Source organism: Crocodylus porosus, unplaced genomic scaffold (assembly GCF_001723895.1).
Source record: "Crocodylus porosus isolate Cpor-Errol unplaced genomic scaffold, CroPor_comp1, whole genome shotgun sequence".
In the NCBI taxonomy this organism is placed as follows: Eukaryota; Metazoa; Chordata; order Crocodylia; family Crocodylidae; genus Crocodylus; species Crocodylus porosus.
Genome location: NW_017728906.1, coordinates 11786769 through 11800937, shown reverse-complemented (window position 1 = coordinate 11800937; position 14169 = coordinate 11786769). Strand labels below are relative to the sequence as shown.

Genomic DNA, 14169 nt, shown 5'->3' with positions numbered 1-14169 from the left:
GAAGGAAAGGCAGGGAGACAGGGGAAATACACCCATGGTGTCTCCTCATGTGAATACAGTAGGAGAGTTTACTGTTCATTCTGATTTGCTCTTTCAAGCCTGGCACTTTGGGAAGGACAGTATCTGTTTAGATTTGTGTCTAAATTTAAACCCTGATTGCTTTGCCTCCCCCTCCACTCCCCACCCTCCCTTCCTCTCACCCACCCTCCCTCCTTCCTTGTTCACAGTGCAGGGCCACTCACTGGGCTCTGCAAGTTCTCAAGCTGAGTTGGGGCTCGGATACCGTATGCTCCGCACTGCAGCGGTGTGCTCTTGCTCTGGCTGGGCCGAATTTTTCCAAAGATAAGAGGGAGAGGGGTGGGGAAGAAAGGCTGCCCTGAGGACACCTCTCACGTGCAGAACATGGAGGTAAAAACTTTTATTTCAGTAGCTGTGTGTTGCTTTGCTGATTTACTTGCTGCCAACAAGAAGGATCACAGACTCGGCATTTGCTCCACCTCACATGACAGTTTCTCAGCAAGGGCAGCTCTAAATTTCATTTTGCTGAGTTACAAGACATAGTAGGGGCACTGCTCCCCAGCAGTAGTGCCCCTTGGAACTTTGGAAGGGTTTGCTCTGTGCTTGGGGGAGAAAAAATGTGGCGGGGAGCAGAAGGGAAGGAGTGCAATTTATTTTTGAGCCCCTTTCCCCTTGAAGGGGGGAAAGCAGTAAAGTTCAAGGGCTTGCATCATTTTAATAGGATTGAAAAACTTTTCCATAAAACTAGACACCCCATGAGAAGTTAACAAGTAGCACAAGAGCTGCAGGCTTCACGGGGATAATCCCTATTGTCCCTCTAAATTGTCCCTTATTACTTCAGACCCCAGCAGATCCTCCATGTCATGTGAATCTTATGCTCTCCCTTTCATTTTCAATATTGGTGATTTTTGACTCAGGAAACAGAGGATAACTGGTAAAAAAATTCACATCATATCCCTAAAAGCTTCTTGCACCTTTCTTCATGCCCCACACCTGGTACTGAGGAAAGGATGAAGCATGGTCTGGTGGCAGGAGTAGGAAGAGATAGATTAGGAGTGCTGGATTGTATTCCAAGCCCTGTCACTGACTGGCAGCATGACCTTGGCCACAGCATTTCACCTCTGCGTCTCAGTCCCCATTTGTATGAAACAGGGAAGATGATGCTTTCCTAGCGCACAGGGCTGGTTTCACTAGAGCCCCAGAGGAAAAAATTCTAGACAAGGGCAGAGTATTTATTGTTAAGTGCAGCGTAAGAAGTTCAGATGTAACAAAAGGTTGCAACCGCCACTGAAACCGGAAATGATGAAAGATAGCTTAAGAGAGCTTCTGACCTGTCTCTCTGCTAAATATGGGTCTTTCTAAATACTTTTTTCTGTTCTTTTGGGGGAAATAAGCTCTGTGTTAGTCTGCAGCTCTAGGTTTAGAATGATACCAGTGCAGTGCATTCCTTAGGCACCACTCTTATTTTTCTTTAAAGTTACTGCAGTTTAGTTTAGGGACGCTAGTAACGCTCAGGTGCTATTCCAGACCCTGCATGCGCTGTCATACCATGAGGGATGATGGTCAGTAAACAGGAAGTCCTCAGCAGCCTATGCAGGGGTGCTCAAACCAACCCAAGATGAACTGTAGTAGGGGTTGCAGATCAAATGTTTTCAGAGAGGCTATCAGATTTGACAGAGATAAGCTTGGCTCATTAAATTTTTTTAAAGAGCGGTAGATAGCTGTGTTTAGTGAAGTCAGGCAGAACTGTGTTTAGGTAACTTAGGTTTTTTTTATGATCTTTCAATGTGCAGCATCCTGGAATGTCTCTAAGAAAAGGTTTCCTCAATAAAATTTGCTGGTCAGCTTCATAAAGCAACAAAAAAGAAAGTTTTTTATTCAGCTATGGCTTACAGGCTGTGAGGATGCTCAGCTGATGCGTCAAGTCGGATATTCTTGAAATGCAAGGACTAAAAGAAAATCTAATTTAAAAAGTAGCTACTGTGCAGAAAGTTACATGCTGCTATAAGAGTGAATTAGAGCTGGAACAGACAAAGGGGCCATCCTTAACAGACTAGCTGAAGGCAATATCTTGAGGGATACCCAGCAGGGGTTTGTTACGGGTAGGTCTTGCTTGACCAGTCTCATTTCCTTTTATGACCAGGTGACCTATCACCTGGACAAGGGGGAAGAGATTGACGTTGTATATCTTGACTTTAAAAAAGCCTTCGATCTGGTATTCCATGATCACCTCTTGGCAAAACTGGTTAACTGTGGCCTCACCCTCACCACGATTCACTGGCTGGGGAATTAGCTCCGTGGTTGGACCCAGAGGGTGGTGGTTGACAGAAGCCAATTGTCTTGGTGCGCGGTCACCAGTGGGGTCCCTCAAGGCTCTGTCCTAGGGCCTATACTATTTAACATCTTCATCAATGATGTGGACATTGGTGTCAGAAGCGGACTGGCCAAGTTTGCCAATGACACCAAACTCTGGGGTAAAGCGTCCACACCTGAGGACAGGAGGGTGATCCAGGCAGATCTTGACAGGCTCATGAAATGGGCGGACAAGAACCTGATGGTGTTTAACACTGAAAAATGCAAGGTTCTCCACCTTGAGAGAAAAAACCTGCAGCATGCTTATGAGCTTGGCAGTGCTATGCTGGCTAGCACTACAGATGAAAGGGACTTGGGGGTCATGATTGACCACAAGATGAACATGAGCCTTCAATGTGATGCTGCGGCTAGTAAAGTGACCAAAACACTGGCTTGCATCCATAGATGCTTCTTAAGCAAATCCTGGGACGTCATTCTCCCATTGTACTCAGCCTTGATGAGGCCACAGCTGGAGTACTGTGTCCAGTTTTGGGCTCCACAATTCGAAAAGGACATGGAGAAGCTTGAGAGAGTGCAGAGGAGAGCCACACACATGATCAGAGGTCAGGAAAACAGACCTTATGATGAGAGGCTGACAGCTGTGTGACTCTTCAGTCTGGAAAAGCGCAGGCTCAGAAGTAACCTGGTGGCCACCTATAAGTTTATCAGGGGTGCTCATCAGGATCTGGGGGAACATCTGTTCACCAAAGCATCCCAAGGGATGACAAGATTGAATAGTCACAAACTTCGCTGCGACCAGTTCAGGCTGGATATAAGAAAGAACTTCTTTACTGTCCGAGCCCCCAAGGTTTGGAATAGACTGCCGCCGGAGGCAGTTCAAGCACTCACTTTAAACGCCTTCAAGACACATTTGGATGCTTATCTTGCTGGGATCCTATGATCCCTGCTGACTTCCTGCCCCTTGGGCAAGAGGCTGGACTTAATGATCCTCCGGGATCCCTTCCAGCCCAAATGTCTATGAAATATAAGAGACATTAGGTCACATCAAGTCTATCCTACTACAACTTATGCATGGATGTGCACGCATATAAAAACAAACATGATGTTTTTTCTACATGCATAACAGTTTGCTTGTGTATATGAAGCATCACAAGTAACAGGGATTCCATTTCCTTTGGCACAACCACGTGGCCTGCTAGATCTCACTGTCAGAAAGTGCTACCTAATGTTTAACCTCTTGATTTCATCCCTTTACTCTGAGTTTCTTCTCTTTTCCCACCTTAAATCTGTGTTCTCCTGAGGCACAGTGGATCTTTCAATACACAAAATATTGTGCATCTTTTCAGGTTTTATTTTTTTAGTATCTACGGCACATTTCATCTTCCAGAACATTTTACACATGTTGAATTTGGTCTCTCAGCTCCTGGGTTGAGGAGGTTACTATTACACAGATGAGGAGATTTTAAGCCATACACTGGCAGAGCTAAAACCAGAGACCCAAAAGTTTCTAGTTCCCTCCTTTGTGTACTTTCTCCTTCATAAAGCTCTTCATGGATGACCTGGACAAAATGCAGTGATAGACTGTGGTCACTCGTTCATGGGATCTAGGTTTAATGCAGCTGTGCATCAGGAACAAAAAGATCTGCAACTTCTCCAATGCTTCACTGATAGAGTACAGAACTGATGTGCTCTGTGGTAGGCCTGTCAGGCTCTTCACCCTAATGGCAGAGATGATGATTGCCAGCACTAAAGAAGGACTAAGTTGCTGAATTGCCCTCAAATGATAACCACTTCTATCAAATGTCTGGCAGGAGGGTTTTTTCAAAAATATTTGGAAGCAAAACAGCAGGGGTTGACTTACCTTGTGTTACTTCACTGTTTTATGAATGAGTGGGTGTATATGTGGTGGGAAGGGGTGGGGTGCAGCTATAATCTCATCTGTTGTGCATTTCTATAACATGTTTTACAAGCAAAGATGGGCTTGGACCCACAGTAGTATGGAGTGCTAAGAGACTGCAGCAGTAAATCCAATGCTGCCAACTCCTAAGATTGATTGTAAGACTCACAGACATCTGTTTTTTTGGGGAGAGTGCATCCCTGCTCATTTGCAAATTACTTTGGAAGGTCTGGACTTTAGTACTAATATGCACTGAATGCAGTTTGGAGTTGCCTGATCCTCTCATCTCTATCAAAAGCAGGTGGAGATCCTATGAGATTAGCCCTCTTATTAAACTTCAAGTACCTCCTGCTGCCAGTTGAGCAGGAAATACTATCGTGGCATTTCCCTTTTCACCACCCTACTGAAGCCTGCCAGCACAGAGGCAGGTTACAAATAAGGTGAGGGAAAGCAGTCAAAGTCTTTGAGCTCAGTTTGTGTCTGGACTGAGATGCAAAGTGATTGTTCTTTTTCGCAGCCCACATTTGCTTTGGGGAGATTTGCCTCTCTCTTCTCTGTGGAAAGCATCAGCAGGCTTCATTTATCCTCTCCTCTTGGTACTTCTCCTCCCATTTTCCTTCTCTACAGCTAGCTCCTGTGGGTTCTCATTGTGCTTGTAGCTGTGATGACCCTGAAGAGAGAGCTTCTCTAGGGACAAGGGCTATCCTTCAGCTCCTTGGCCAGCTCCCTTTCATAAGAAAACAGCAAGCTCTTGTTTCTACAGCCTGTGTTCTCTCTGCTTCCGGCCATCCTCCACAAGTGATATGTAAGGGAGCTGATGGGCCCTTGGTCCTCACCTGATATAGGCAGGGTCTTCAGTGAAAGTTATCAGCTCCTGATTGCTGGTACAAGAAGCCATGCTAACCTGTCTTCTCATTCTAGCTGCTGAGTGGGAAGGAGCAAAGAGGCAGTTCCTGTCAGGCCTCTTTCCCTTTTTTCTCAGGGAACTCTTCAGAGTCCAACACAACTATCTGTACAACTATTCCTTTTTAGGCTCCTCATTTTCTTTCTTAGCAGCCCATTCAGCCACAGTCTGTGGTTAAGCACAATTCTAAGCTCCAGTGTGACCACATCATATCAAAAATCCCAGGGGCTGACCCTCTCTGCCAAGTCCCAACACAGATGAGTCTCTGCAGCTACTCTCTGACCCTAGTAACAATAATGTTCTATGTTTACATTGTGTCATTCATCTAGGAGACTCAAATGGAAGGGATTATGGTGGACAGCCCATTTCCCAAACTTCTGATCCCTGGGGCACCCTTTTGTTTCTGGCTTCAAATTGGTGGCATGCTTGTCTTATACCTGAAAAGGAACTTCGCATAGGGAAAGGCACTGCAAACCCAGTTTGCAAGTGCCCAATCCCAAGCAGCTGGAAGCTGTAGGCACACCTCAGCCAGGGATGGAGGGGCTGGGAGAAGTGGAGGTGGTACAAAGGAAAGCCCTTCTCCCCTGAAGAACCCACCTAAAGAGCCCAAGGTGAGGCAGCATCAGGTTGAACTGGGGCAGCAGCCTTTCTGGCAGGGCACATAGAGCTGCTCCATTGTACACCCTGGGAGTAAGAGGGAGGTTTGTAAATAAACTCTGTTCTGCCCTGGGAGGCAGCATGCTAGGGCACAGGCATGGCTAGGGCAGGGAGTGGGACACAGAGATTCTTGTTGGCAAGGGCCTTCTGGAGCTTGGCATGGTGGCAGTGGGGGCCAGGTGAAAGAAATCCCAGCTGCCCACAATCAGCTGGACCTTAGAAGGGAGGGGAGAGGTGCAGAAGAGGTCCCATCTGCCTGCCCAGTGGGGCAGGGCATGGTGTGCATGTAGAGCAGGATACAATAGGGAGTAGTGTGGAGTGCCCAGGTGTGCAGCACAGCTATGATGCTGGGGTGCAGGCAGGGTGCAACAGGAGCAGTTTGCAAATGTCCAGTCCTGGTGCCACTGCTGCTTCTGCCAGCCCTTCACATCCTGGCTGTGGTGTATGTGCAGCTTCCAGCTGCTGGAGGGTTATGCTGGGACCAGATATATGCAAACTGCTGCTGCTGCACCCTGGAGACATGACCACTTTGTGCTCTCTGTCCTGCCCTTCATGTGCATGGTGCCCCCCAGCTCAACCTACAAGGCAAAAGAAAGAAAAATACAATTTTTCATGGGGCATATCCTTTGGGAATCACTGTCCTAGTGTAATTTGGTCATCTGGGGTGAAATTAAGAGCTGCTCATTAGTTTAAAAGAAGCTTGTTGGTCTAGGGGTATGATTCTCACTTTGGATGTGTGAGGTCCTAGGGTCAAATCCCAGATGAACCTGCTGGTGGTGGGGGGCAGTGTGCTCTTCCCTTTATCTGCCCAAGTGTAGAAGGCTGGACCTGATGATCTGTAAGGTCCCTTCCAGCCTCTAACAGCTCTGAAATTATAGGAAGAGGATGCAACTATGTATTAATTGCATGGATTTCAGTGTCCCTTATCCAAGGTTTTGTGTCCACTCAGAATGGCCTTCAGACTATTGCCACAGTGGCTGAAGGCAGGCAGAGCTATGGGAGTTCTATCTATCCCAGCCATAGCGGCAGAATAGCAAAATGCCAGCTGTGAGGACTGCTGTATCACAGGAAGATCATTAGTCCTGATGGAATAGAAACAAAGAGTGTTTACAATGCCTGTGAAATGACCTTTTCATTTTCTTAATTGTTTTAGAATATATCATTTTAAATACAGGAAATAAAGTTGCAAAAGCACAATTTACCAGGGGCAAATCTATCCCCATTCAGTGGGCAGGGCAAGGTTCTTGTGAACCCCAGTAATACCCTTATTCATAATTTTCCTCTGTTTAACTTCTCCTCTCAATATCCTGCATCACCCCCCACAAAAGACTTGGAAAAGTCTGTCTTCCCACTACATCACCACTTTTACTTGTTTGGAAACATTGTAGTTAAACAGCAAGTGCATGTCCTCTAGTTAAGTGAGCACATCCCTTCTACCACATTCCCAGCACCTGGGTGTCTGGAAAGCAAAGGAAAAAAGTGAGCTTGTCAGCACAGCATATGACTACAAAACACTGTAAGTTTCCTCCATAGAAATGATCAAGGCTGTGCTAACCACTTGTAACATAGTCAGACTTGGCTGGATCAGTGGTGCCCAACTCATCTGACTCCACAGGCCAGATGAGTGGCATGGGGCTGGTCTGTGGGCTAGATCAAGACAGTGGAGCTGCATCATGGAATTTGGTAGCGATTGTGCTGATTGTTGCGTCTCCTCACACAGTCAAATCTCTGGCCCCAGAGGCAGTTTTACAAGCTTAATGATGCAGCTCTGTGCTCCATATCTGACCCGCTGGGCCTTTCACAGATCCAAAAATTTGGTGGCAGGAAGAGAAGTAGCAGTGTTAATTGCTGTGTCTCCAAGAGCTGTGGCAATTAGTGCTACAGCTGCTCATACAAAATTTCCATGTCTATGGGGAACCCCATGGGACAGAGGACACTGCTCTACAGGACAAACCAGCCTGCAGGCCATACTTTGGTCACACCTAAGTTAGGTAATTTCCTCTTTGGGAACCCCTGATCTTGCATGCTTGGTTCACAGTTCTGAAATCCAAAACTGCAGTCATGTCCTAGCAGTAATAAAGCATCTGTTTGCAGAACCTGGCCATTTTTCCTGTAGCTGCATTGGCTTTGAACAAAGAAAGCTCGTTTTGGTCAGCAGATATGATTTAAAGATTTGCCACCCTGCCTACATAGGACAACTTTTACTTACTTAAGTGCAAACTTTACCTGCTTCAGACAGCACCAAATTTAATCCAGTAAGAACAGATCTGTTTTGTACGAAGGGGCCATTTTTACATGGTCACTTTGACAAGAGCAAGACTTTACATGGAAGCAGAGCTATGGAGTATATTGTTGAATTGTTATGCAATCCAGTCATGTCTAGGTCATTGACCTGAGTTCAGCCAAGATCAGTTGATCCAAGCAACAGTAAATCCAGCTAGATAGGAACTTCCTTATAGAATAGCTTTACATTAAAAACATCTCCAGCCTACTTCTATGTAAAATCCTACTGCCAGCACAAGTAGCCAAGTGAAGCATTGATGCTGCCAGCAGGACTTCAATAGTATTGCCTGTTTTGATATGGCAAATGAAGATTAGTCTTCTTAACAAAAACCTGGATCGTATTCTTCTTGGTTACAGGTATATAACCTTACTGGAAGAGTTTCATTGGTGTAACTGAGAAGAATTTGGCTGTGTGCAAATTTAGCTTACAGTCACTGTAGGTCAGCTTCTACTAAACAAAAAAAAAGATTAATGTAGCTTTAGCCTCATTGTGGTGGATGTCTTTTGAAGGAAGTGCACTGATATTTTCCGAAGGCACTACATTTTTGGCCATGTCCCTTGGGTAGTAGTCTGCCATTTTAGAAACAGGTCAGCAACACACTTGCTGTTTAAGGAATAGCATTGTGGCTCTTGAAGAGACTGTTCTTGGACAGCAACTGTGTGGTTGTTCTTATCAATGTTATGAGGCAGTGAAAGAGTTAACTCTAGAGTTGTCCTGATTAAAGCATGAGGGCTGTTTGGGATAATAGTTGCCTTTGCAATACTATTTGTGTAATGTAAGTACTTTGATTACCTTGAAAAGGTGATGTAAATGGACAGAATGAATTCTGACAAACTTTCCCTACACTGTGACATGGTCAAGAATCTTTTCCTAATGCTGTACTGTTGAAACTGTTCCATAGGACGTAGCACTAGGTGGTTAGGCACTGGAAAAGGTCACTTAGAGTGGTTGTGGAAGCTCCAGCACTGGAAGTTTTAAAAGGCAGATTAAGCATATATATTTGAAGAAAAAATTTAAGTAGTCAGACTAGAACTCCAACTTTAAAATTTAGCTGGGACACCTGAGATAACATTACTGCTCCTATGAACCTGTCCTGAGATGTTAGGGTCTGTGTAGATGAAATGGGGGCCCTAAATTGAAGTGGTGGGTTTTTGAAATCACTGCTTCAATTTAGGGCCCTTTAAACCCCTGTGTGATGCACACACCCAAACCTACCTGCCTCTGACGGCAGGGAAAGGAGGGTAAGCTCCTGGTCAGCGGACCGGGCCCTGGGCTGCAGGGGGGGCTGGTGCTTTCCTCCACAGCAGCAGCCCCCCCTCTGCCCCCTGCAGGCGGGGCCCGCAGGCACCCAGCTCAGGCAGTCCCTAGGGCACCACAGCTGCAGAGGGAAGCACCGGGCCCCTGGGCAGCTCAGGCAGGCAGGCAGGGGAAAAAACAAAGAGATTTTGGACAGAGCCCGCCTTCCTGCAGAGCCCCTGAGCTGCATGGATCCTGGTGCTTCGCTCTGCAGCTGTAGGGCAGTTTTAGTTTGCTGTACCCTAAGTAATTTAAGGTGCATTACACTGCTGAATTTGCTACAGCAGCTGGAATTACTGCGCAATACGCTGCCAACACATGCAAACACCAACACCATTGAAGCAGTGCAAAAGCATTTAACCCGCTTTACAGTGTTGTGCACAAATGCCCCTCATTTCGTCTATACACAGACTTAGATGAATGCATTAGATAAAATGTCAGTTTTACATCTCATGTAAGAAAACATTCAAGTTGCATGGTGCCTCACACATTGTACTGACTGAACCATCTGTCTTGACTCACTGAAAGAGTACCCCCTTCTGAATCAGTGACATCACTCATGTCAACACATAAGCCAGGTACAGACATTACACTTTTACCAATGTAAGTGGTCGGAAACTAGTCTACACCTGTAACAGAATAGAAGTTTGGCACACAAAACTGGTCTATTACTGTAACAGAACAGAAGTTTGGCACACAAAACAAGTTCAACATACATAGAGTGGTTTAAAAGTGGCAAAACCTGGTCTAAGATTTGCTGCTCCCCAACTCCACCTCCATCCCCCAGGGCAAAATGTGTTCTGTTCATTACTGATATAAACTATGCTGCTTACAGAAAACCTCGTAACTTAGAATGATTCTGCCTCAGGTGTTTTTAATGTCTGTACCTAGCCATAGTGTTCCCTGGAGGTGTTCCAGCACAGACCCAGTCAAATCTTACCTCACTTGTGTTAGGATCTTGTTAGATTGTGCAAGACTGCACAGAGCTGCAGATTTTGGTAATCTCTCTCTCTTTTTTTTTTTAATCTCGCTGTGCACAGTACACAAAGGTTATGTTACAGCTTTACAGCTTCCAGCTTAACTAATTAGTAGTAGTAATTTACAGCTTTTGCCAAAACAGTACAATAAAATAAGCAATAAAAATTATATAAAAACAAAATACAGTGTTGATATAAGTTGTCATGTTTACTAAAAGCAAATGATGTTTTCCATTAAGAGTATCCGTTCTACCAGCTTTCACAAAAGTAAAACAGAAAACGATGTGTGATGATATAAAAGAAAAGGTCAGATGAAGCAGCAAACAGTAAAACAAAACAGGAAAATTCTATTTGATTTTGGCCCTTATTCTTTGGGCAAGTAGTGCAAATAAACCTAAGACAGGCTCTGAAGTGCTTATGTAGTTAAAGGTTTTGAGGACAAAATCCTTTTTGCTTTATACATCAAAATTACAGTTATGCAGCAGTGTAACTGCTGATTTTGGCACCTATGCACAGTTTGTGATTCTATTCCACGTGCAGTATGGATATTCAGTGTCCACAGTGTTATTGAGCACATACGTTAGGCTGTGCTCTGTTCAAACAGGCATGCTTTTCTGTATGTACAGACCTAAAGAGCCCAAGTCCTGAAACTGTATCTGGGCAACAAGCCATGGTGAGGGAGAGGAGGAGGAGGAGATGGAAGAGGCCCACTTTCCCAAGGTTTAGCCCAAAAAGACAGTTATGTGAGGAAGGAGCCAGACATCTGCCAAACCAGAGTGCAGCTAAGTGAGCATGCTCAGTAGCTAGGTGCACGTCAGCACTGCACATGGAATAGCTGGGTAACAGACATTTGGGGTGAAATAACTGAAATAGGATTATACCTTGAGTGTTCAAGCTGCGGAAACTCATTTTTTTTTTCTCTGGAAATTCCTACCTGAGCCTCAGATGCTGGCCCTGCTGGTCTCCATCATATATAACAAACTTGTTAAAGCATCTCAAATTAAATGTTACAGGAAATTATCCCCAAAGCTACTTTCTTGTGCGGCTGGCTTATAACATAGGCTTTACAGTCCCATGCTTAAGTTCCCATCTCCTGAAGCCATGCAGTTACATTTGTCTTGCTGCCTTTGTTAAAGACAGTTTAGTCCTTACAGCTGTAAAGGTTGAAGACAAACCTCCATGTAAGTATTTTACTGACACCTGCACTTGCCTGACAGCTTTAATCAGGAGAAAAAGAGGATGGTCTCAGCCCACTCAGCTCAGTTCCAGGAGGGCCCTCCTTAGGGAAATCCAGCAGAGAAGAGAAACCCACCCACTGCTGTTACTGTCCCTGGCTAATGCGGGGTGAGGGATGCTCCAGAGCTGTTCCTGCCCTGCTCCAGCCTGGCTGTGTGGGGTCAGCCAGGGACAACAACAGGAGTGGGCAGGTTCCTCCTCCCTGGGTATGACTCAAGACATTTACTGCAGAGTTACCTAATTGGCTCTGTAGTAAATGTCTGCTGTCTACATGTGCAATGCTATTAGGATGGAGTAAACTAATTAACTCCACTGCAAGTTAGTACTTGTAAATACAAGTAATATCCTGTGGCGGAGTTTTTAATCTGCAGCAATGCATGTATAGGTGCTGTCTGCTGGCTAGCCCTGCACTGAAGCACCCTTGTGCCCCAGCCAGCCCTTCAACAGCACATTGAGTCAGGTCAGAGCAGCCCTGGACTGGCAGGCCAAACCCCGGGGGCTGCTGCCAACCAGGCCTGCTCTGACCTGGCTCAACATGCTGTGGGCCTGGGCATACATTCAAATGCGGCACTCGGGGGCAATAAACTCAGGTGTGATATGGACTGGTGTTTATTGCTGAGCATTAATTGCACATGTAGATATGCTACCTGTCTACCTGGGAGCAGGCTCGGGGAGGGGAAACCTACCTACCATTGCTGCTGCCACTGCAACTGGCTAAGCCCAGCTCCTTGTGCAACTAAGCTAGAGTGTGGCCGGAATGGCTCCAGAGTTCCCTCCACACCTGGGTCTTCTGGGAGCAGTGAGCAGATAGGGGATGAGGGGAAGGGGATATGCTACTGGAGGGAAAGGGAAGAGATGCTGAGAATGGAAGGGTGGAGGGGACAGAATTCTTACTTGACTCAGGGACTTAAAAGAAGGCCCCAGCTGCAGCTCCCATGGTGGCAATGGCCTGCCCCATTGGGAGATAGAGGCTAGGAGTGGGGGTGCTGCTACCCCTGGAGCACTGGTCACTGCTCCCACACCTGCCTTATACAAAACTGTAGATCTGCCCGTGATGCCACCAAATTAAGAAATAAGGCACAGGTATATGAACTGGCAAACTATACACCAAATCAGTGTGTGCAGGTGTGGTAGGGTGTGGGGAGAGAATACAATTAGGTTGTAGCCAGGAGTAATAGAAGAAAATTAAACAAAGGAAGATGTAGGTCTAAAAGCAGGAATGTTTTCTGGCAGTGAGATCTTTTATGTTTTGGAATAGTTATCCAAGTATAGTGGAAGCTCCATCCTCAGGGACCTTTAAAAATAGACTGGGCAAAGCACTGGAAAGATACTGTGAGGAGCTAGCATATATTGAGCTGAAGCAGTAGTATTGACTAGGGGCCTGATTCTGCAAGCCTTCCATTCTTTGCAATTGCTTTCCATAACAACAATTACAGGGTTGTAAACTCAGCCATCCTGAAATATATTTCTGACAGATATCATGTTTTCTCATGCAAACTCAGGTCTTTTTTTTTAATCATCTGCTTGAATCTATATTCCAAGCTTCCCTAAAATTTCAAACCTAGAGTTAGTATGTCTGACTTTTTCAATGTACAATTTTTTTCTTATTTTTTCTTAAATTCTAGTAATCTAGTAATCTAGGATTTATCTACACCTCAGCTTTGCTAGCAGAGCTCCATAGCATAAATACTGCAAAAGCCAACAGTTTTTCTGCTAGAGTACATACTGCACCTCCATGAACAGCATAAGCTAAGCTGATAGAAACTCTCATCTGCTGCCACATTTGTGTCTACACAAGGGGTTTTCTGGCATGGTGGTGTTGGCTAGGGGTGTGAGATTTCAGCCCTACTTTACAGCAAAACTTTGTAGTGTAGTCCAGTGTTTCCCAGCCAGTCTGCCACAGCACAATAGTGTGTCATCAGAAATGAACAAGTGTGCTGTGGAATTTTGGAAAAAAGTCATACATTAGAAAAATTAATAAATGAAATATATCAGGGAGGAGGGGTGGTTGTGTGCCACAGAAAATTTTTATTAGTATAAGTGTGCCTTGGGCTGGAAAAGGTTGAGAAACACTGGTGTAGTCAAACATTTATTCTACCACTATCTACTAGGGCCTGGGACAACAAAGATCTTCCTCTAAGAGCATGATCTTTTCTGAAGCGTTTATCTCCAGTTAATGCTTCAGTGGGGCCATCAACATGCTATGCAACCCTGCAGGTTCATATTACACACAATAGAGTTCAGAAAAAAAAAACAGGCCACAACGTTAGTCTGTAGAGTCTCACAGGTTAAGGCTGACGACTTCAGAGAAGCCTTTTCTTCTTGCAGCTCATGGGAAAGAAAACTTAACATGAAATGAAAATATCCACCTAAAAAACTTCCCCTCTTTACACTAAGCAGCTCCCCTCTTAGCTTCTTAAAATGGTTTGTCATACTTTATAGAAGGTGGAAGTTAGGACTTTTTTTTCCCTCCCATTACTTTTTGTTCACACTTAATTTTTAAATGAATATTGTGGTCCTGAGAAGTGCTGGTCTAACAGCCCTGGGGAATGACGTCCACCATATACCCGTGCACACAGTCAGTGAC

The 14169-nt window shown here is 45.2% G+C and overlaps 1 protein-coding gene across 1 annotated transcript in view; it reads left to right on the top strand.

Moving 5' to 3' along the window:
- Positions 1–222: 222 nt before the first annotated feature.
- RCSD1 (RCSD domain containing 1) overlaps positions 223–14169 on the top strand; it is a 49941-nt gene continuing 35994 nt past the window's right edge. The window contains exon 1 of the mRNA XM_019528681.1: positions 223–408. Within this exon, the coding sequence (XP_019384226.1) occupies positions 403–408 (6 nt within the window). The 5' untranslated portion in view covers positions 223–402. The remainder of the gene's footprint in view (positions 409–14169) is intronic.